The following is a 24,494-nucleotide window of genomic DNA, read 5'->3' on the forward strand; positions in this document are numbered from 1 at the left end:
TTTTGTAGTTTGAAAAAGGTTTCGATACATGTTTTTAAAACGTACTAGCTATTAAAAAGTGCACGGTGTAGGAATAAATTATAATATTTGAATGGAAAGTATTTATAGTTATTGTTGTCGATTCTCGATAACTTGAATTATTTTTTTGTCGTTAAGAAATTTTTTTTATACACTCAATACAATTTTTGCATGATTAGTCAAAAGTAAATAATGTTGAGCATAGATAACTCAATGTCAGTTATGACAAATATTTTACATTTTATCATTAGAAAAAAACAATTATAATGTACTATTGTACTGTATAAAATAGTCGATAATTGTCTTATATTTTCGTTGTGTAGCATGGAGGTACGATGTATAGTTATATCTTTTAAACGTAAATAGGATAGGTACATTAACTATTACTGATAAACTTTTAAAAAATTGATTTAAGGAAAAATGATTTCCAAATATACGTATTTGAAATGTTAATATTTATTTTTATATTATATAATGATATATAATATAATCCATAACTTGCTTAATCATTTCTTGACAACCTTTCTCCCAGTGTTCAGTTTATCATGTACCATATAATACATAGTACATTAATTTATCTTGAAACAACAATGAACACAAAAATATGCTCTATCTCTGAAAATTATCTACTCAGATTTATAGTTTAGTTTTCGTTGTAACTCCGTATTGTAATTTACAAAATGAGAAAATGATTCAGTTCTTTTTTTTTAAAAAACCCATTTTTAATGTCTTTTTTTAAGCTTTTTTGGAAGAGTTTTACAGCTTTTTTCTTCTTTTCATTCGGTGTTTTTTTTTATTGCTTTAAAATCCTTACTCTTTTAATGATTAATTTTTTTTTTGTATGTCAACTATTCAATGAGAAGTAGATTATTAGTGAAAAATATCCATAGATGTATTTATAGACTATTTGACTCAACCGTATTTCATAGCTCTCTCTAAATTTTAACTATTTTTTGTTTCGTAATGCATATAGTTATCTTATATTACATTTTACGGAAGTATAATTTGCATGGTCTCCAAAAAAATTTGAATTCGCCCTAAATCTACACAGATAAATCTTATTATTTTATGATATAAAAATTCAACTTGTGGATAATTTTATATTTTCAGATGTATTACTCAATAATATTTTGAGGAGCGGCCGTCATCTATGTCGCAATGGCTGTGGTCGTCATTATAAAAGGATAGGTCACATGAATTATCATTTAAAATATGAATGTGGTGTTTATCCTCAATTTAAATGTCCTTATTGCAGTAAATTCTTTAGTCAGAAATCTAGTCTGAAAACACATTGTGCGTGTATACATAAAGTCCTATTGAGTTCCACATTATAAATTTAATTTATAATGTGGAATCCAATAGGAAATTTATTAAATTTATTCTCATAATTAAATATTATCAAGGTGTATTTCCTACAAAAATTGTATTCTTTGGAATTTATTAAAATACAAAAAATAGAAAAAATATGAAAAATATAAAAAACAAATAAATAAAATAGTATAAATATAATAATTATATAAACAAAAATTATCATAATACGATTTATTTATATAATTATTACATTTTTGTTTTTTTTTTTTTCTAATATATATCTAACATGAAATTATTTTATATATTAATGTTTTAATTGTACTTCAACATTTTTAAAATATTTTGTTTAATTTAATATAATAATAATTTTACTTTAATATTCGTAAATAATAATAATAACAAATATAATTTATAAGACATACATAATATTAATTAAAGAAATGACGATCTAGTAAACTATAGTCCAATGTTTAAGTGTAAATGGAAATACAATTTCACTATAGTTTTATTATATTTGTTTGAAATTTGTATTCATGTGTTCATAAATGCATATTAAAAATAAATATTTATTATAATTGTAATCTTAAATTATCTTTTTATAGGTACCTATATATCAAATCTTAATAAATAATGAATAATACTTATTTAAAGATAAATAAGAATGTTTAACTTCAAAATCACCAACGGTTACCAGATTAATTTATAGTTTAAATTTTTTATATTACTGTTCTGAAATAATTATTTAATAAAAACTGACGAGTTATAATCATTTATTTCACATATTATTATTAGAATTAATGTTTAATTACCTATTATTCTTATAATATGATTATTTTGCCATTAATAATTAATGTTGAATAATTTATTGCTTCTCATAATGAAATATTTTGATTTTAATTCTTATTAAAATGTGTGTTTTATTAACTATCTTCTTGTTATACTAAACTTATTTCTATCAATGGGTTCAATATAAGTATATTATGAAATTTAACTCTATGAATGTATAGCAGTATATGCAAATACAGTTGCTATTCAAAGATATATTTTTTGTTTAAAAAATAATATTCTCTTACTATTTTCAAATTAATAGTCATATCATGCTTACAAGTACCTACTGATAACATTTATTTTTTTTTTTTTCAGAAAATCAAGAAATTTTTATTTGCCCAAATATTATTTGTCACCGTACATATAAACTTAAAACAAGCTTATACAGGCATTTAAGACTTGAATGTGGAGGTCAAAAAAAATTCAATTGTAGTATATGTCCAAAGGCATTTACACGGAAAACTACATTACAAAATCATTTGGCTCTAATACATAATTATATTGAATGAAATCAATTTCATTTGAGTATTTGTTTTCAAATAATTAAAATTATAAATGAAAAATAATTTTTATATTTTTGTTATTATAACAGTTTGTTTCTGTATATACTTACTTTATGTATAAACTAATATAAAGACACATTTAAAATAGAATAATGTATCAATATTTTAAATCATTACAGAGATTTTTATATTAAATTATTTGTATCATTAATTATGCAATGTGAAATAGATTATTAGTGAAAAATACCCATAGATGTATATAAAAACTATTTGACTCGAGTGTACTTCATAGCCTTCTATATTTGTACTATTTTGTGTTTCGTATTGCACGTAGATATCATACATTATCTTTTTTGTAAGTACAGTTTGTATAGTCTCCAAAAAAATTTGAATTTGTGCTTCATGTATACTAATAAGTTATATTACTTTATGATATAAAAATTCAACTTATGGATAATTTTGTATTTTCAGATGTATTACACAACAACATTTTAAAGAACAGACGTCATCTATGTCCCAATGGATGTGGTCGTCATTATAAAAGAAGATGTCTCATGAATTATAATTTAAAATTTGAATGTGGTATTTGTCTTCAATTTAAATGTCCTTATTGCAGTAAATTATTTTATCGGAAATTTAGTCTGAAAACACATTGTGCGTGTATACATAATGTCCTATTGAATTCTACATTAATAATAAAATAAATAAATAAATAAATCTTATTATGATCAGTTTTGTTTATATAATTATTACATTTACACAATAGATTTGTTTTTTTATTTTTTTTATGCTAAACATGAAATTATTTTATATTTTAATGTTTATGTTTAATGTTTAATATTTCAATAATTTAATCTTTACTAATATTTTAATTATTATACATGTACCTATATAATTAAAAATATTTTTAATAAATTTAATCTTAAACTATCTATTTATTTGTATCAAATCTCAAAATGTTGATAAATATCTAATTCATTATATTTTTTTAAAGATAAATAAGAATATTTAACTTCAAAATCACCAATGGTTACCAGATTAATTGATAGTTTAACTTTATTATATTACTGTTTTGAAAAAAATGATTTATTAAATACTGATGAGGTATAATCAGTTATATCACATATTATTATTAGAATAATTGTTTAATTACCTCGTATTTGTATAATTACGATTGTTTTGCCATTAAAAATTAATGTTGAATAATTTATTGTCAATTAAAAAAAAAATATTAATTTAAATTTTTATTAAAATGTGTGTTTTATTAACTATCTTCATGTTATACTCCACTTATTTCTACCAATGTGTTCAATATAGGTACATTATGCAATTTAATAATATGAATGTATAGCAGTAAATGCAATTTGCTACAGTTGCTATTCTTAGATATTTTTTTGTTTGTATAATAATATTCTCTTAATATAATCAACATAATAATACTGATTATTTTTTTTCAGATAATCAAGATATGTTCATTTGCCCAAATGTTATGTGTTCCCGTACATATAAATTTAAAAGAAACTTAAACCGTCATTTAAGACATGAATGTGGAGGGCAAAAAAGATTCAATTGTAGTATATGTCCAAAGGCGTTTTCACAAAAAATTACATTAAAAAAGCATTTAATCCTAATACATAATTGTATCTAACACAGCATTTAGATGATTAGGTATATTTAAAAATATTCACTTGTCATCAGCTAATTAACTAATTTAAAAAAAAATATTTTTAAAAAACTTCAATGGAAATATTTTAAGTTTTTAGTTAGTTCAGTATTTGTTTTTAAATAATGAAAATTAGAAATGAAAAATGATTTTATATTTTTTTTTTTATCACATCAATAATTTATAAATTATAAGTCATAAGTTATTTTAAATTATGTATATATTTTTTTAATTAAAAATAGGTATTCATTAAAGTTTTCAAAACCTTATAATATATTGATTATTTATTTAATAATGAATTACCTATATTGTTAATTTATTTTAATAATTTATTTAAGTTAATTTATTTTAAAATAATTTGTCCCAAAAGTTAGGGGAATAGTATTTATTATAACTATACTTAATTTAAAAAAAATATGTTACTGTCTCTCAAGGTTAGTATTAATTTTACTTACAACAAATACACTATTATAAACTTTTCAGTTAACTATAATTATTTATATATAGTTTATTGGTCTAAAATAATAATTGAATACCAAAGATTAACTTAAAGCCATTTTAATTTCTAAACATTCTGTTTATTTCTTTCAATATTATTAATTTCATGGAAAGAAAATCATCAATTTACAAATTTAAAATAATTTAAAAAATAAAAATATATAGGAAATTAAATTAAATTTGTGTTTTTTTAATACTTTTTAATTAGTATTTTATTTATTTTTTTTTATCTGAAGCATCACGAAAATATTAAAAATATTATTTTTGGATTTGGTTCTCATTATTCATGTATGTATTCGTATATATTCTTAACTTTTTTGATTTTTAACATTACTATAATTTTTAGGGCTACATTGATAGATGACACATGTGAGAATTAAATTAATAGTACGATCAATACGAGTACAGTGATTTTTAGATTAATTAAACTTTTTTATTCTTTTATAAAATTATTTATTAATTAATATTCATTAGTTCGATTGTCATTCAGTATATTAAACTAATCAAATTTAAAATTTAGAAAAGAACTTTTATGAATGGAATCAAAAAATAGATTTGTATGCCCGAGTATATATAGTAAAAACTAAAAGGTACCTAACCTTTCTTAAATTGTAATTTCAAACAAACGTTAAAACACGTAAAATTATGTTATTCCTGGATTATCTATACTACGATAAATTATCTCAACAAAAACCTAATTTTAAGACTCACGTTTTACCGCGTTAAAGATTTTATGAACATTTTCAGTGCAATAACTTACAAAGAAAAATAAATTTAAGTAATCAAGTATTTGTATTATTTTTAACTTAATGAATGCTGACTAAAGTGTGTTTAATTAAATTATATTTTGTTATGTTTGAGTTTATTTCATTTACTTTTATGGTTAGCAGTATTAGGGAGTTGATTGTATGTACTTGTAATTACTGTTCTAGCTATTTCTACTAATTATTCAGTACAATAAAATATAGAGAATATGTACGAAACATTTTTATTTGTACCTAAGTAATATTTAAATATTCTTGTACTCGTATTTTACTTATGAGACATTACATAATTTTACGAATATTTGTTATTTAATTTTTGAATAAAATATATTAATTTTTCATTTAAGTTGAATAAGTATTTACATTAAGTTTGTATTTTAATTTATTTTAATTTTTTAATTTTTAAATAATTTTACTTGCAGTTGAACTATTTTTAATGAAGTCAATAGAAACTAATAATTTTTAAAATTTTTTAATATAATAGTATAGACTCAAATAATTTTGTTTTTAATTTAAGATATCATGTTCATCAAATTGATTAATCAGTAAATTTGTACGTCGCAGAAATTAAGGTAGAAGCTATGAATAGAAATCGCATTTAAATAATCGTTGACTTATGATTATGGTGTTGATCCTAAATTCGAATATCTATATTGTAATAAAACGTTTAACTGACTGGTTTATATTAATTGAATTTTTTTTATAAAACAATTAATTGTTTTATAGTAAAATAATTTGTTTTATTAAAAAAATTAATCTCAATCATTTATGCTATTATTATATTAATTACAAGTTTATAAACATTTCAGAAGTGTGATTTTTCAATGAACGATGGAATTTTAAATTTCAACCCAATTAAATTTAAATTAATTGAATTCTACAATAAAAAACTAAGAAGTATAGAGATTTTTGTAAATATAGTAAAAAAAAATTAATATTGATAACAAAAATAATATGTGTGGAAAAAGGGTTAAAAATATTTTTACGGTGATTCTAAATAAAATCAAATCAATTTATTTGCATTTTTAATGGAAAATTATTTTTGAATAAATAAAATAATATAAAAAATAAATGTTATACTATAAAATCATTATTATTTTGGATTTGATATTAATTACAAATATTGTGTAATAGTGTACTGAAACGAGGAAAATTAATTCTGAGTGGCTTTTTAATAAATAGTTGGAGACACTTATTTTAGGTTTTAAACTTCAGGAAAGAGAAAATATGTTGTGGCCCCTGGGCGGTGAAATCTTAAATACTGTCCTGTCGTCAAGATAAAACTATTGATTAATATTAATATGTAATTTTTTATATGATATATAATTATTATTTTTACTTTGTGACGTCTCGTGTACAAATAAATGTTCGTGAATGGAACGATTACAGTGGCTATTTTCGGAGTGCACAATAAATGTAATTGTTAATTTGAATTTATAAAATAATGGAGGAAATGATGAATGCAAAGTATAGCTTATACTTGTATAGGTCATTGTGTCATGACAAATTAGGTACACGGTTTTATTTTTAAGGGTGCACATTTTAGATTTTGGTGGGCAAAAAGTGTGTTGTAATGCATATATTTTAATACAAAAATTAGTATAGAATTCATCTACTTGTATATTTAGGCGTATATCAACTCCACCGAAAATACATATATACATGTAACATCAGTGATCAACTTGAGGGGGGACGCAGGGAGACGGAGTACCCCAACTAATTTTCAGAAATTTTAACGTCCCCCCTACTATTATTACGCTATAATCATAACGCTCAGCTAGTTTTGGGGACGTTCTTTTTTTTTAAAGTAAATAGAGTCCCCCTTCTTTAATTTTGCCAAGTCGAGCACTGAACATCACTATGTACACATTAAATTATATATATACGCACTATATTTAGCACGGCGGTATAGTGGCACGAAGTTAATTAAGAAAAAACACATATACATTTTATAGAATAAATTAATAATAATAATATATATAATAATCACTGAACTTGAACTTTATTTAAATTTGGCGCATTTAGAACATTGGTAGATGAAGTGGAGAAGTATACATTTGGAATTGTTGCACTACAAGAATTAAGATGGAGTGACACTGGATCAATGCAATTAAAAAATACTACCTACACTCTTTTATGGAGCATGTGATAATAGGCGACTTGGAGGGAGCGGTTTTGCTGTAAACAAAGCATTCCTCAACACAAGATTTTAAAGTAATAAGTCCTAAAATGACTGTGCTGACGATAGCAGCCAGATGGTTCAATATAGCATTTATAAATGTACATGTTCCAACGGAGGAAAAGGAGGAAGTAGAGAAAGATGAATTTTACTCATTACTTAATGTCTTGAATGACATACCAGCAAATTGCATTCAAATTATTCTAGTAGATTTCAACGCGAAAATTGGGAAAGAAAATTTCTTTAGACCTATAATAGGTATTCATAGGTTACATGAAGAATCGAATGACAATGGATGTAGACTAGTAGCTTTTGCCACAGAAAGAAACTTTAGAATAAAAAGCACAATGTTTAAACACAAAAATATTCATAAAGGTACGTGAAGGTCCACTAACGGACTATATGTCAATCAAATAGATCATGTGTTGGTAAACTCAAGATTTACAAACACAGTGATAGACGTTAAAGGTGCACGAAGAGCTGAATGTGATACAGATCATATATTAGTGGTGGGTAAATTGAAAATTACACTCAAAAAGACACGTAATTCAAAGAAAATAGGACCTAAAGGGCGTTTTGATGTTCAAAAACTTGATGAGCCTATTATTCGTGATGTTTACGAATAGATAGAAAAATAAGATCCCAACCAGTAGGGTAGGAAAATAAAGGAATAGAGGAAAGATGGAAAAATCTGAAGAGAGTAATTCAAGAAACAACCGAAAAGACGATAGGTATAGAACGCCGACTAAAGTAACCTTTGTTCAGTAAAATCTGCGAGGAAGCTATACAGAGGAGAAAGATCGCAAAGAATAATTGGCTAAACGATACGGATAATAAGGAAAAATTGACACAGTACAAGACTAGGCAAAGGGAAACAAGTAATATACTTAGATGTGAGAAAAGAAAATACGTACAAAATATAATATGAGAAGCAGATCATGATTATGCAAATCACAAAACTCGTAACTTATACAAGAAGATAAGCGCTATGAGTAGAAATTACAAGCGAGTTGAGAAATTTCTAAGAAACGAAGGCGGTACATTAATTACGACTGATGATGAAATATCAGATAAGTGGGTTAGATACTTTGGCGAGCTCTTAAACTGCCCAGAACCTGAAAATCCATTCCCATTTAATGATTCATCGAGAAACCTAACAAATTGCTCAGCCCCAACAAAAGGAGATAAACAAATAAGGTTTTTAAAGAACCCCAAAGCCTCTGGAGAAGACGGAATTACCGGGGAACTGTTAAAGAACATGGAAAATTAACTAACTGAGTACATATATTTGTAGGTAAAGGAAATTTGGGAAAAGGAGGTGATTCCGGAAGATAAGAAAAGAGTAATTATTTGTACCATTTACAAGAACGGGGACAGACAATTGTGCAGTAATTACAGAGATATAGCTCTACTTAATGTCATGTATAAAATATTGTCAAACTGTATTTTAGACTGAGTGAGTCCATGGGCAGAGGAATTACTGGGAGACTACCAGGCAGACTTTAGGAAAAATAGATAGACGATTGACCAAATATTCTTATTAAGACTAATATTACAAAATATGAGGGAATTAAATAAAGAAATTCACATGATATTTATTGATTTTAAAACGGCCTACGACTGCATTCATCGTGAATCTTTAATGTCTATACTAGAGCAATATGATCTCCCACAAAAATTAGTCAATCTTATAAAAGCAAGCGCCATGAATACGGAAATAAAAGTACAGATAGGAAACTCCTTCTCGACAGCAGCCCAAGTAAGAACAGGATAAAGACAAAGAGATGCATTATCGCCCATTTTATTTAACTTAGCACTGGAAAAAGTGGTTCAAAGCACAAGCTTTGAACAAAGTGGTGTACAAATAGGTGAGACAAAATTAGGTCATCTGGCATACGCAGATGATTTAGTGTTGTTAGTAGAAAATAGAGAAGAGCTCATTGAATAAACTCAAATATTAATTGAGGCAGCAAAAAGAGTTGGGTTGGAAATAAACGTGGAAAAAACAAAGTATATGATAGCTCAGTGGACGTTTCTGCCGGAAGATGTACACACTCATCTGGAAGTAGGGGCATATAAATTTAACAGAGTGCAGAAGTTCAAGTACCTATGTAGTCTTTTAACTCAGAATAATGAAATACAAGAGGAGATAAAAGCAAGAATACATGCAGGAAATAAATGCTATTTTGGATTGAACAAGCTGTTTAAATCCAGAATGTTGTCTAAAAGCCTAAAGATACAACTGTATAGAACACTTATTCGACCAGTGGTGATGTATGGATGCGAAACTTGGACGTTTCATAAGATACAACAGAATACCCTCTTAGTATTTGAACGAAAAATTTTGAGGTCGATTTTTGGCCCTTGCATAGAAAGGAATACAGAAGAGTGGAGAATCAGACATAATGTGGAGATCAAGGAGCTATATCAGAAACCAAATATAGTCAACGATATAAGAAAGAGGCGACTCTTTTGGGCTGGCCACGCATGGTGAAAAGAAAGAGCCCTTATACACAAGGTACTATGAGGCTCTCCAGAAGGCGTAAGACCACTTGGTAGACCAAGGCTGAGGTGGGAAGACCAAGTGTTAACAGATGTGGAGCGGGTTGAACCGGATGGTGATTGGCGAGTCCTAGCGGAAGATAGAGAGAGATAGCATGGCATATGTTTGTCAGTTTGATTTTAAAGGCCTTCAACTACGAGGAAGAAGAAGAAGAAGAAGAAAGAATATTCTTACTATAGCCTATAGGTACGCATCATACAATGTACATATTAATATATTATTATAACTTTTTAAAATTATTTTTATTCGTGTTTATATGACAAATATAAAAAAAAATATATTAAAATAAATATACCTAATAAGTGAATAATAACACTTAATTCTATAAAAAAAAGCTGCCCTCCCAAAAAAGCCACCCTAGGCCATAAGCCTTTTATAAGCCTGCTCCCTAATTCGCCACTGTCGTCACTCGAACTATTACTTTTTAAGTAATTGCATTGACAGAGTTATGGTAAACGGATTACTTCATGATATTTTTACAGTGTGATTTGATCGAGTTCATATGAATTTTACACTTTTTGACGATAATGTTTCTAAGGGATAAAATCGAACGGGTTTTACCGTCTGTCATTTTCGTACATCGACTTCTCTCTGATTAGGAAATCACTTAAAAGATAATTGTCCACGGATCAGTGGTGTAACGTATTTGATTCACTAATAAGGCACGATAATTTATACTGTCTGGCCCACCATTCACAAAAAAAATTGATTAATTTTTTTTAAAGAAAATTTGTTTATTTATTTAAACAAAAATGCTTTTTTTAAATCACTAGATAATCTTCCAAGTTTCATTATTGCCTCTTCAAAATCAGTTTTGAAATCCCTTTCACGGCTCAAAAACATTAAACTTCCAAACCAGGGATACCCACCACCAAAGGTGCAATTTAAATTTTTTACCTGAAGGGGCTTGAGAAATGTACACCAAACATACTATCATCATCATACAAAATATTTATGCCACAAAATATAACAGTTTCAAATATAATGTAATGCCCAGGATTTTTGGACGGGATACGGCTAAGTTTGGAGGGCTAAGCCCCTAAGCCCCCCTGATTTGCGCCTACCTATGCCCACCACCTTTTTAAATTAAGGCACGTGCCTCAAATAAAGTCCTTTGTCCCGCCACTGCCGACACGAAGCATTATCCATAATGATTCTAACCGACTGGCTCTGCCGGGTTGATGAACGTTAATTGAATTCGATCGTTTTTTAAATACCTCGGCATCCGTCCGAAAGCCATGGCATCGCGTGAAACGGTAAACACTGTTATCGGTGTAATATGCGTTCATCGAATGCTGATAACAGCGACAAGACATGTGCGGGCGGGCCACAAGTGACGAAAGAAAGATCACCTCACCCGTACGCCCGCAGCAGCTGTGGTAGGCCGTGTGACACGTGCTCATCTGATACCAGTGATATTGTTTTATTATTGTCTGTCATATTACACGATATTTTACAATGTCCATGTGCGGTCGTGCTCGGAACGGCTTTCGGTTCGTTTTCGCAAACCGCGAGCACGTTTTTCATGGCGCACGGTGGACACTGTCCACTGGACAGTCGTCGTGCGGACGCGAAACTCGCACGCCGCCGCAGCCGTAGATAAGAGTAACGAGTACGGCGGGTCCAACGCGCTCCACATTAGAATGTAATTTTTCGATTTGTTCCTTCCTCTCCGTTCCGTAATTCGATTATTACGCAACGATTTTCACCCGGTCGGAGAACGGTAAGACTCGAAGCATTGTATTGTCCCGTTACAGTGACTGCCAACCATCACGTCAAGCGTTCTGGAAGTTGCGTACCCACTCAGGTATACGTGGTACTTTATTATTATATTTTTACGTATAATATACCGCTCCGGGCAATATCATATCATTTGTAGATTAAAAAAAAAAAAAAAGAAATCGGAAATATAGCCCGTATTTTCTGCATCTCGCTTTGGTAATCGTTTACGCTTCGTCCTGTAAGATGGACGTATTAGCTCGATGAAAATTACGATTCGAATATTTTGATTTCATGTGGTGCTGGTTAAGTTAGGATTTGAATTATAGTTTCCGGTGTATGATTCTCCTGTTAATGATATGTCTTCTATTTTTACTTTTCCAGTTTTAATATTAATTTGGGCGATTTTATTCAAGTGAATACGAAATGGATGAGTGGATCGAGAAAGTTGTCAAACAATCATCCAACATAGAGTTATATCCGAATCCAGGGAACCAAGTCTTCAAGTATGGTGTGTCGGGCATTCGTTTCAGGTGAATAAAAAAGCTTTATTCTGAAATTAAAGCAATTATAATATTCTAATTGTTTTCAGTTCAGAACATCTTGATCATGTCATGCATCGCATGGGCATGTTGGTCGCTCTGCGTTCTATGTATTTCAAGTCAGCAGCAGTAGGTCTTATGATAACAGCTTCACATAATCCACAAAATGACAATGGTGTCAAACTCATTGACACTCAAGGAGAAATGTTGGATACTTCGTGGGAGGAATTGGCCACTGAATTAGCAAATGCTCCTTGCGATCAAGATGTTTGTGTTATACTCATTAATATAGCCAAAAAATATGCTATAAGCTCATCATTTACACCTTGTGTATTTATCGGTCGTGATACTAGGTATATAAGTTATCTGGCTATGCATTCTAGAGAACTAAAATCATTGAAACAATTTTTTGCTTTTAGACATTCCAGCAAAAGGTTGTTGGATGCTGTTCTTTATGGTGTTAAAGCTTTTAAAAGTAATTTTGAGGACTTTGGTATAATTACTACACCGATGTTGCATTTTTTTATTAGATGTTATAATACCAATGGCTTGTACGGTCAACCAAATGAATATTCTTATTATACTAAATTAACTGATAGTTTTAAAACTCTACGTAAAATGGTTTGTATATTTGTTACTTGTAAATATTTAATAGATGGCAATGCAAGAGCAATTGTTTTTCAGTGTTCAGATTTTAAGAACTATAGTCCTATAATAGAATTTGATGGTGCAAATGGAGTAGGTGCTTTAAAAATGAAGGATGCACTGGTATTTTTGGATGAAACATTAATAATTAATATGCATAATGATGACATATTAACTACAGAAAAGCTCAATTTCAAAGTATAATGCTATATTGTTTTAATAAAATATAATGTATTCACTATTCTACTTACCATATGTTTAGTGTGGGGCAGATTATGTCAAATCAAACCAATGTCCTCCAACTGGAATGGCTATAAAACCGCATGCTAAGTATGTGTCCGTGGATGGAGATGCAGATAGAATAATTTATTCCTTTATTGACGAAAACAATACATTTTATTTATTGGACGGTGATCGAATTGCTACCCTTGGTATTGCATTAAAAAATTACATACATTAAGATTTTTTTTATAATTTTTTAATTTAATTATTTTATTATAGTGACTGGTTATATAAAAGATTTATTCACGGCTTCTGGTCTTGAAATTAATGTAGGCCTAGTGCAAACTGCTTATTCAAACGGCAATTCCACAAAATATGTTACTGATAAATTGGTATATATTTTATTTGTTTATCTTTATTTTTGAAAACACTTTTCTAATCCTGTATGAATCTTTTAATTGTTAACATTACACATACACATAATCATCATATTGTTTATCACTGTACTATTGTGTTAAGTGTTAGATCGTAATTTATTAATGAATATTGAAATCGATGAATACTATGAAATTGTATTATTTATATTATTTTGATTAAGTTTTCTAAGACTGAATTTGTGTTTAGAGAGTACCTGTTGCATGTGTTCCAACTGGTGTGAAATATCTTCATCATAAAGCTAAGGACTATGATGTTGGAATTTATTTTGAAGCAAATGGGCATGGCACTTTATTATTTAAGGATGCAGTACGTGAACTCATTCGCAATCAATATGCCATTGAAAAGGATGAGTATGTTATACTATTTTTAAATAAAAAAATTTTAATATTAGATTTGGAATGTTATACTTTTTATTGTTATTTTTTTTTTAAGGAAAAAATCATTGGCATTAAAGAAATTGATTTGTATAGTGGATATGACAAATGAAACTGTTGGTGATGCTTATTCTGATATGTTGATTGTTGAGACTGTACTTTGTGAGCGAGGTTGGAGTTTAAGTGATTGGTACAACACTTATTCAGATTTGCCTAATCGTTTAGCAAAAGTGATTGTCAAAGTAATACATTACAGTTGATCTATTTAGCAATAATAAATCGTATATAATATTTTAAATTACAGGATAGAAATACATTTGAAACTGATGATGCAGAGAGAATTTGTGTCAAGCCAGTAGGCCTTCAAGAAATAATAAATTCTATTGTATCAAAGTATCCAATGGGTCGATCCTTTGTCAGGTAAACTATAACATGGTTTATTTTTAATGTGTAAATTAAATGGTTCTAAACAATGGTAAAATTATTATTCTATTGGTAGGTTAAAGAGTAAATTGGGGTTAACAAAACTTTGTGCAAAGAAAAAAAAACTAATGTTTTTACAAAATTTGGGTAGTCCTTGATATATTCATATTGTAATAATTTTATAAATTAAACAGTTCTTAATAAGTTCTGTAGGTTAGATTAGGTTAACTTATTGTATTTATATATTTCTTAAATACATATTTTGTTATTCACTTAATAATGTATTTTATAGTTTCCAACATTTTATTTTACAGGCCGTCCGGTACTGAAAATGTGGTGAGAATTTATGCAGAAGCTGATACTAAAATCAATGCAGACAAACTTGCACTTGAAGTGGCTACTGCTGTCTATGATATAGCCGGTGGTGAAGGGAAAAGACCAGAATAACTTTAGTTCTCTTTTTCAAATAAAAATTATTGTGTTCAAATGAAATAATTGTTCAGGGATATTAAAACATGTGCTTTAATCATTAATACAGTTACCAAAAAATAGAATTTACTTAAAGTAAGATTTTATAAAAAAAATAATCTAAGTTTGATTGTTATAAATTTTATATTACGTTATGCTATAATTACAGTTATTTTCAGATGAAAAAATGTTCAGTTTTGAACAAATATAAAAGTATATATTTATATATCAACATTATTATGTGATACAAAACATATTAAATCATTGTATACCATATTTTATGCTTTATTTTTATTTCAGTTGTTAAAAAATTTGAATAAACCAATTTAACATCTATTTTGACTATTTTATTTGTTGTTGAGTACATTTTATATACTGTGCCTAAATTCTACTGAGAATTATTTCATTTTATATAAGTTTTTTGTTAGTCAATAAACAGATTCTAGTCTTAATTACTTTTAGTAGTAAATTTAATTATTAATGAATTTATTAATTATTAACAATTAATGATGATTGTTTTGTATTTTATTAATATCTGCCAATAAAATAACCGAATAAATATTTTGTTTACGTATAAGCATCCTAATAAATAATATCTGGAAGTACCTGGATTTAATTTAAGTAGTTTAAAAAATATAACACAAATTATAGTCAATTTTGAAAGCTGTGATCAAATATTAAACTAAAAATTAGCTTTACAAAGATTACCTGTGCATTTTAGTTTTAGATGCAAATCTAATATTTTCTTTTTCACATATTTTAAAGTTGTTTTTTTTTATGTTCACTGTTTGGCTTTTATGAACACATTGACTGAAAATAATAATAAAGAACTTTTATGTATAAAAAAAATAAAAAATAAAATTTATAAAATATATGTTTTAATTTAAATAACAATTGAACAGGGATAAATACATAACTTTCAATAACATTGGTTGAAAAAAATAAACAAACATAATATTATATATTTATGCTAAGATTATCACTGTAAACGAGAGCATTTTGATAATTTGATCAGTCTGCTATAAAATGATTACACCTTAAAAGTAAAATTGTTCAAGATGTTTGAATAAATACATGGTTGATACTTATTACGCAATGCTGTACAATATAATTTCTAATGGAAATATATAAATAATTAATAATATTAGTAGTAGAGAATGATTAAAAATAATAAAAATAGGTTTATAAAATATAACTAGAAAATACAAATTTCAAGCAGCAACATCAAAGAACCGATCAAGCATAGCTGACACTTGAGCTGGTGTATACTTAACATATTTTTCAGGGTTCTTGGTGAACGACGACTGGGAAAATCTAAAAATCACAATATATTAATATAATTCAGGAAAAAAAATGTTTGCATTTTAACTATTTCATTTGATTAATCCATTCAACATATTATTTTAAGTTCATTGAAAAGAAAAAGATTGCTTGGAGAGATTATGAAGGAAAAATAGTGAAATTTAATTGCTTAGTTATCATTTTATACATAGATAAACACAAATAAAAATTATCATTATCATTAAGACATTAATGGTCATAATTAATAATTAAAAAATGGTCAAATTATTTAGAAATGAGTAATAATGTATTACTTGTCATAGAAAGCACTGTATTTGGGTAAAATAAATTCCTTGTTGTCACGCTTCAATCCTTCGCGCAATTCAATATCTGGTATTGTGTAACCTCTTTGAAGCTTTAATATTTCTTCAATTTCTTTGTTAAAACCCTAAATGAATTATAACAGTATAATATAGATAATAAATTCAAAAACTTGTTTTTCAACATTGCAGTCTTATAAAATTCATTAACATAATAATTATATACAAAATAAAATAGTTATATTTTATAAACACTATTTTTTCTCCTAGTTAAAATTAAATGTACACAAGTTGAATAAGTAATATATTAATCAAAAAATAATTTTTCACGTATATAAAATTAACTTACAGAAAATCTTTCTTTAATTATGTTACGATCCTTATCCTTCAGTTTACCATTAATAACTTGAACATCATCCAAATTGGCTATGAATCCTAGTATTCTATTCCAACTGAAATAAAAATTAAAAATTAAATTTCAACAATAAAAGTTATAACAATAAAAATACTATTACCATTGTTGATAAGATTTTTTGTGTGATGCGATCATCTCATGATAAGTATTTTCACATTCTTGTTCAGTCAAAGAAACTATGTCCAACAAAGCAGATCTTTGTAGCGATTTTATTACATAATGACAGTTGTTTAATCGAAAGAGATATTTAACACCTGGTTCACTGTAAGAATCGCTTCGATTTACAAGCATCAGATTCAATTGAGATAATACTTTTTCTGTAAAAATATGTTAGTGTTACCTTAAAGGAACTAAGAATGATTTGTCCGCCTATCTTATAATTTCTTACTAATATAAAGTCCTAAGAGATATTTGTATTTTTCTGGTGGAGTGATATGATGTGCAATCATATTGTTATACAAAGGTACTTGAGCTAGAAGAGGGCCTACACTGTCCATATAGTCGAGTAGTTGTTCCATCAATACTAGCACATCACTAGTTAATTGAAAAACAGTACCATCTCTAGGTAATCCCATTGAATTGTCAGTCCTGACACTCTCAACTATTTCATCTAGTGTTCTTACACCCTAATTTAATAAATTGATATTGAATAGTCTTTAAATAAAATAAAGGTAATTAGAATGGTGAGAGGGTGGTCAACTAACTGTGGAATGAAGTATATTGAGAATTGTTGAGTATTGACCTCTAATGGTAGCATCACAGCCTTCCATTGTACGTTCAAAATCAGATTTCATAGCAGTCAAATGTTTTAAAATAGGAAACATAACAAATAAATTGGCAAATTCTTTTCTGTGTATACACCTTTTTGCTCTAGCTGCTATGTTCTGCAATTTAAAAATATTAATTTGTAAATGATTATTTGTAATAAGACAATGGTGATTTCTATACTTAAATAGGAAACTTAAAAAATGTATCAATACCTCTCCTTCATGAACAATATTAGAGAGGCTCTCTTGAATGATAATTTGAAATACTTGATGGTGATGCTTGATTGGTATAATGCCAACCATCAGTGATAGTTCTGCTTGCATAAGCTTTTGCAGAGCAATTACTGATATGAGATAATTTTCCATTTCTTGTTCATCAACAACATCTTCACGATTTTCTACATCAATGAAGTATTTAGAGTATTTTTTATTCATCTACTTTTTAAAAAAATCAACAATAATCAATAGTTACCAATAAGTGTAGGTCTTCTGTTTCCTAAATTCAAACCGGTTGACTGGCCTAATGTTTGGGATGCTTTCATTAGCATACGATTGGCTTTTTTTTCAAACCTGAAAAAAATTTAAAATCAATATAATATTACAGTTATAACATTATAATAAACTTACACATGTTGTATACGTTTTGAAGCTTTTCTTGTAACGGTTACCTCAGATTTATGAGGAAATTTAGATTTCTGGAATTAAAAGAAAAATATTTACATCTATTTATTGTTATATAATAAAATACATGATTTAGACATACTACTGAAGGCGAGCTCATAGTTTGTCCTGCAGCCATACAAGTGCTCCCAGCACTTCCAGTTTTCTGGTATTCTTTTAATGTAGTCATTGACTTCATAAGTGTATTAGCTCGTACTCTAGCGTACATATTCATGTATTCATCACGAGATTGGCTAATTAACCAATCAGCTAAACGAATAAGGTCTGAAGAAACAGTTTCAGGAAAATGACTTATAGAACTAATAGATGATGATTCATCAGTTACTAATTCTAAGAAAACAAAAACAATAAGAAATTATTTTGAACAAAATAAGTTACAAATTAAATCTTTACCATCATCATTTGTGACAATATCAAGTAAAATAGCAGGTTGAACATGTCTGCTATGTTTTAAAAGGATTTCTTTAAACTCTCTTTGAATACTATCTCCTCCAGTCTTGAACAATGATGACTAAAATAAATTAATAAATAACAAATTTAATAAAAAAAAAAAAATTAACCATTAGTTTCAACATACCACATTTTCTAATTCAACACTTTGAGGATTATTTTTTTCAAAATAGTTTTGTGCTTCATGCAATCTTTCCATAGCATCTAAAAACTCGTTCAACCCATCAGGTCCATTTGGTCTTCCCAAAATAATAGATTCAACTCTTGGGCAAACATCATGAAACATTATTACTCTATCCAATTCAAATAGAGTTTTTTCAATATCTATAATAAAAATAAATATTCTTAATACACAAGGAAATAAAATAATTCTGACCCTAATTATACTTGTTTTTTTAAGTTGTAAATTTTCCATTTCATTATAAATTGGTAGTATGGTTTGTTGAAGCCTGCCAAGCCTGCTTTCAAATGATGTAAGAATATCGACCATTTTCTCGGATAGTTGACTACTACGTTCTACTTGTTCTTTAAGTGAATCTAAATTTTGTCGTTCCTATGAATATATCAATATTTAAATGATAACAAGAATTTAGTGGTATAGAAAATGTATAAATGAGTAAGTAATTGAATTGTATATTTCCATGTTAACATAAAAAATATTGTCAACTACAAAAGTAGTAGTTTTTTTATTCAAGCTTCTTGTAGTATTTAAATGACTTATTTTAGTTTTTAGATAATCATAAGGGATAATATAAATTAGCACTAAATATAGTAGTGAGCAGTAGCATAAAATCAAACTTAAATTAAATCATTTTGATAATTTAATATTTTCACTTGATACCTTTTCTAAGTTTCCACTGGAATCCATGATTCAGTATGATGCTAAAAATATTAAAACAAAATTATAATTTAAACATTTTCAACGTAAACAAAGTATAAATGTTCGATTAATTTACTTAGGTAGTAAAAAAGTAATTAAGAACATTAGAATTCTAATGTTTTTTTTTTCCTTCGATAACAGTAATCAATTGATATTTTATCAAGTAAAATAAACAGCTGATAAAGAGAAAAAAATAAACGCTTCTGTGATAAGTACATGGTAGTGAATAGTGGCTGTGCTCTTCAAGTTTTACCTTAATCGGCTGAATCGTTCAGGAAAAATTTCATTTTAAGTAATTGGACGTTTTGTTCGGCGGTCTTCTAAAATGTTGTCCTTAAACAAAATTGCAAAATGCCTGGTAAGTGCTGCATTTATATTTTTGTATACCTCCTATGCACATCGCTCACGCATATTTTTACATTTTTCGTTTTTCATTTATAGTTATCAAATTCAAGAACTTTGCAGACTTCAACTGTCGTCAGACATGATACAATGTTCAATGTGAGTATTTAATGCTTGTTTGCGATAAACTAATTCGTAATAAGTATGTCTTTGATCGTATCTTATAATTAATCTACTGTCTTCTAATATCCTTTACTGGGTGTAATTTTTAATTAATTTACATGGCTCGATGTTAAAACGTATTGCCTTAGAACCAATTGCTGGTTGGACTGTAGTTATAAATTACAGAAGCAATCTCATAATTTTCAAGAAATGTAAATTCTAAAAGAATGATGTACTTAATTTTTAGTTAGTTTACGTTCATTGCTGTAAAAACATAATTTATAGTGATGGCTGAACAACATATATTTTAATATTACAGTAACAAAAAAACAAACAATTCGTTGCTTCTGTCAGAATTGATAAATATTCATGATAGTAAATATTTTGTAGGTATTCTTAATTAATATTATTAATTAATTCAAAACATTTATTTATTTTTTAATAATAAATGGTAATTTTGTCAAACATTTAAAACAAATTAAAGTACCAATTTTTTTTCTTGTTAAATTTTATAAATTTATATTTCTTACAATATAAATTTATTTCAGTAATGAGTATATATTTTTATTCCGTTGTCATACCAGATCAAGTAAAATGTAGTAATTTTTATGTACTAAAGTTAATATTCGAGTTTTTTTTTATATATATTAGTTTTATTTTAGAGTAATAAACATAAAATGTTTTAGATAAATATTTAACTTACTTCACATGTAGGTATTGATAACTAAAATTACATCATGAGACTATCTTGGTTTTGTTGGCATGTGTAGACCTTACATTCTTTTTGGAAGTTATTTGAGAGTAATAATACTGATTGCCAATATCATATCTAACTATCAATATTGTTGGCCTGTACTAATTATTATTAATATTGTATTATTGCTGATCTTTTATTTCTAAAATTATTTTTATATATTTTCAGCATAGGGATACTAAGGAAAATAATCTTGATATCAAATTTGAATTCACTGATGAAAACAAAAAAGTAATATTTTCCTTCTTTGTTTTGTGTAGTTAATTATTTATATACATAATTTAATATACTGTATTTTGTGTTATAGAGAATTGATGCTATATTAGCGATATACCCAGATGGTCACAAACGGGCTGCCATGATACCACTATTAGATTTAGCTCAAAGACAACATGGCTGGTTACCCATCTCTGCTATGCATAAAGTTGCTGATATTTTAGATTTACCTAAAATGAGAGTTTACGAGGTCGCTACTTTTTACACAATGTTTATGCGAAAACCAACTGGCAAGTATCACGTTCAAGTATGCACAACAACTCCATGCTGGTTACGAGGCTCAGATGATGTTATGTCGTGCCTTAAGAGGAAACTTAACATTGGTGTAGGAGAAACTAGTAAGGATGGCTTATGGACTTTATCTGAAGTAGAGTGTTTAGGCGCATGTGTCAATGCTCCAATGATGCAGGTCAACGATGATTACTATGTAAGTAAATTTGATTAGAATATTTAATTTTTTATGTTAATTGCAATTATAACATGGTTATCTTAATATTACATTTGATTAGAAACATATTTATATTTTAAAATATTCATGTATACTTATAGGAAGATTTGAATGTTAAAGATGTTGAATCTATCATTGATGATCTAAAGAACGATAAAATTCCTACTCCAGGACCCAGGTAAATTTCAATATCTGTGTAATTCTTTTAAAAATATTATTTGTATGTTCAAATTTTTTATAGAACAACTCGGTATGCATCAGAACCTCTTGATGGCTTAACGTCATTGAAAGAAGAACCGTATGGTCCTGGATTCCAAGTACGACCAGATTTATAAACCAAAACTTGAATGTAGCATTTAAATTGTTTTTAAAAACCATATTACTACACTTGATTGAACATTAGTGCCCATTGATTAAATGTTTTAAACTAAGAAATAAAATAAAAATACCATTATATCTGAAAAATTTATAAAATAAATAAATAAATAAGATAATATTATATAATTTATAAGAGCTTTTGTGTCATGTTGGCTTTTCCGATATTATTATTTTTTGTTTTGAACACATTGCGCTATGTGCCTTTAGATTGTGGTTGTGTTTGAATCTGCGGTAACATTTATTACATTCATACATCAGATCTAGACCACACACTTGCTTTCTGTGTTGTACAAGAACCATTCGAGTATCAAAAGTGTCCAGACAATCAGGACACGTATGTTTTTCGTCTAGTCTGAGCTTCATAAACAATTTTTCATCCAAGTCATCTGATCCGCCTAGACAATTGCAATAATAATTCTTATTAGTTATTATATCCTGATAAATAGTGTGTTGAAAGCAGTATAATAATTTTACAGCAGCAGTTCAGCATGTTCTAACAATATAGTAGAATTTTTATTTTTACATGATTTCATTAAATTGATTGTGGTAATTGAGATAATTCTTTAGTATACCTCAAAAGCCAAACATAAAATTTGTGAATGAATAAAATCTGGATAGCAAATTTTGTGCTTTTAATTAAATATATATTTTGAGGCTATTTTTAAGAATTAAAAGCTTTTGTCAAGATAAGTTACAATTGATTATTATCTGAAAATAATTTAAAATGTAAATCGTAGATAATAAATCTAATATGTATACTATACTAAATTTGGTATATATAATTGTTAAACTACTTATATATTATCTACCTACATACTTAAAAGTTGACTATTATAAAAAATAATGTAAATATTAACATTTTAAGTTAATGTTAATGTATTGTTATACATTAGTTAATTTTATTATACAGTTGGTAAAAATTTATATGAAACATATGAATCAGATATTAGCAAATTAATTTCTTCAGTCACCTCAAACTTTTTATTAATTTAAAATATATATATGAGATATAAGGATATTGCTATTGATAACAAATGGGTCTTAAAATACATACATTTAAATAATTTTAATTTAAAATGTATTTGAATAAAAAAAATTATGACTTTTAAGATGCTATTTTATTTACTCACAGTTAATAAATTAATTTTTAACAATTACTTATATCTGTGACTAGGTGTGCACAGGCCTCTTTTTTAGGATATGCAAAAGCATGTCCCTTCACTAAAAAATATTTTAAGCTTACAAAATTCTGGTAAAAATGTACACAAATGTGTAAATAACTATTTTATTTAATAATTCAATTTTTTTCTTAAACAAAGTGACAGAACAGTTATTTATTTTTTGTTATAATTGTCTACATAATTGAAATTTAAAATAAATTACTAACAAAAAAAAAAAAAATAGACATATAATACTTCAAATGGTTTAAATAATGTAAATAAATTAAAACATAGCCATATACTTCAATAAAAAAATAAATTTGAACTTCTGCTTTCAGTTGAGTTTTTGATATCATCATTAATGTCTTTTGGATTTAAATTTATAGCCATTTCTTGCTCTTTATTTAAAAGCATTAAGCTATTTTATCTCTCTTGAAAGATAGTACCTCTAAATTTAGTTAATATATTAAATCGTTATTATATAAGTATATAATTTGTGTTGCAAAATAAAAATAAACGTCCGAGACTGAATATAAAAATTTAATAATAGTCATAGTGTAATACAAAATCATATAATATAAATTTAAAGACCAAATATGTCATGCTTTATATTTATTTTTGGTGTTTTTAGAAACAAGTATTTGTTTAAGGCATGCAGTTGTATACCCTGCATACCTATGCTTGCGAATTGTTAGATATAACAGACTTAATTATATTGTACTTGAATTGTGGACGTCATTTAACATTTATGATGATAATTTTTCCATTTTTGTTGTTATTTTCTTGTTTAGACTATTCACTGCTGTAGGTTCAGTATAAAAAAATTAGATTTTCGATACACCCGCCCATTAAATAGTTAACTCATTACGTTAAATCCGTTATATTATATTACATATTAAGATCCGTCAAATCTTCAAACGATCGCGGGGAAACCAATCATTATCAGATCAAGAGAATAACCGCTCGTTTAAAATATCTAAACATGACCATTATTTGGTCATACGTAGATCGACGATCTGTAC

The 24,494-nt window shown here is 27.1% G+C and overlaps 6 protein-coding genes across 8 annotated transcripts in view; 4 read left to right on the plus strand and 2 right to left on the minus strand.

The window, feature by feature from the left end:
* The first annotated feature begins 3,107 nt into the window (after positions 1 to 3,107).
* LOC112691377 (zinc finger and BTB domain-containing protein 26-like) lies at positions 3,108 to 4,310 on the plus strand. Its single transcript, XM_025565613.1, has 2 exons — positions 3,108 to 3,242; positions 4,118 to 4,310. Exons 1-2 carry the CDS (start codon positions 3,110 to 3,112, stop codon positions 4,306 to 4,308), a joined length of 324 nt encoding a protein of 107 aa, XP_025421398.1. The 5' UTR covers positions 3,108 to 3,109; the 3' UTR covers positions 4,309 to 4,310.
* A 3,504-nt stretch (positions 4,311 to 7,814) lies between these two features.
* Positions 7,815 to 8,390, plus strand: LOC112691375. Its single transcript, XM_025565611.1, has 2 exons — positions 7,815 to 8,139; positions 8,218 to 8,390. The coding sequence occupies exons 1-2, from the start codon at positions 7,815 to 7,817 to the stop codon at positions 8,388 to 8,390; spliced, it is 498 nt and encodes a 165-aa protein (XP_025421396.1).
* Positions 8,391 to 11,677: 3,287 nt separating this feature from the next.
* LOC112691362 (phosphoacetylglucosamine mutase) lies at positions 11,678 to 15,310 on the plus strand. 3 transcript variants are annotated; one of them, XM_025565595.1, is made up of 11 exons: positions 11,678 to 12,134; positions 12,431 to 12,579; positions 12,639 to 12,941; positions 13,008 to 13,209; positions 13,273 to 13,431; positions 13,496 to 13,664; positions 13,735 to 13,847; positions 14,080 to 14,243; positions 14,326 to 14,497; positions 14,572 to 14,687; positions 15,005 to 15,310. In XM_025565595.1, exons 2-11 carry the CDS (start codon positions 12,473 to 12,475, stop codon positions 15,135 to 15,137), a joined length of 1,638 nt encoding a protein of 545 aa, XP_025421380.1. In that variant the 5' UTR covers positions 11,678 to 12,134; positions 12,431 to 12,472; the 3' UTR covers positions 15,138 to 15,310. The 3 variants fall into 3 exon arrangements, with proteins under 3 accessions (XP_025421380.1, XP_025421378.1, XP_025421379.1); XM_025565593.1 differs by having other exon boundaries at positions 11,679 to 12,134; positions 14,326 to 14,509; XM_025565594.1 differs by lacking the exon at positions 11,678 to 12,134 and adding an exon at positions 12,225 to 12,356 and having other exon boundaries at positions 14,326 to 14,509.
* Positions 15,311 to 16,019: 709 nt separating this feature from the next.
* LOC112691347 (exocyst complex component 7) lies at positions 16,020 to 19,940 on the minus strand. Its single transcript, XM_025565525.1, has 14 exons — positions 19,914 to 19,940; positions 19,460 to 19,625; positions 19,200 to 19,396; positions 19,016 to 19,133; positions 18,705 to 18,952; positions 18,569 to 18,636; positions 18,414 to 18,511; positions 18,155 to 18,339; positions 17,879 to 18,058; positions 17,563 to 17,800; positions 17,275 to 17,491; positions 17,109 to 17,211; positions 16,754 to 16,887; positions 16,020 to 16,472 (listed from the first exon to the last, which is right to left on the minus strand). Exons 1-14 carry the CDS (start codon positions 19,938 to 19,940, stop codon positions 16,370 to 16,372), a joined length of 2,082 nt encoding a protein of 693 aa, XP_025421310.1. The 3' UTR covers positions 16,020 to 16,369.
* A 224-nt stretch (positions 19,941 to 20,164) lies between these two features.
* LOC112691352 (probable NADH dehydrogenase [ubiquinone] flavoprotein 2, mitochondrial) lies at positions 20,165 to 22,388 on the plus strand. The gene is made up of 6 exons (XM_025565585.1): positions 20,165 to 20,310; positions 20,394 to 20,453; positions 21,379 to 21,441; positions 21,518 to 21,913; positions 22,036 to 22,112; positions 22,176 to 22,388. Exons 1-6 carry the CDS (start codon positions 20,278 to 20,280, stop codon positions 22,267 to 22,269), a joined length of 723 nt encoding a protein of 240 aa, XP_025421370.1. The 5' UTR covers positions 20,165 to 20,277; the 3' UTR covers positions 22,270 to 22,388.
* LOC112691349 (longitudinals lacking protein-like) overlaps positions 22,386 to 24,494 on the minus strand; it is a 432,448-nt gene continuing 430,339 nt past the window's right edge. The window contains exon 5 of the mRNA XM_025565550.1: positions 22,386 to 22,707. Coding sequence (XP_025421335.1) covers positions 22,457 to 22,707 — 251 coding nt within the window. The 3' untranslated portion in view covers positions 22,386 to 22,456. The remainder of the gene's footprint in view (positions 22,708 to 24,494) is intronic.

The sequence above is a fragment of the Sipha flava genome, unplaced genomic scaffold (genome assembly GCF_003268045.1).
Source record: "Sipha flava isolate LNK unplaced genomic scaffold, YSA_version1 607_pilon_pilon, whole genome shotgun sequence".
NCBI classification, from domain to species: Eukaryota; Metazoa; Arthropoda; class Insecta; order Hemiptera; family Aphididae; genus Sipha; species Sipha flava.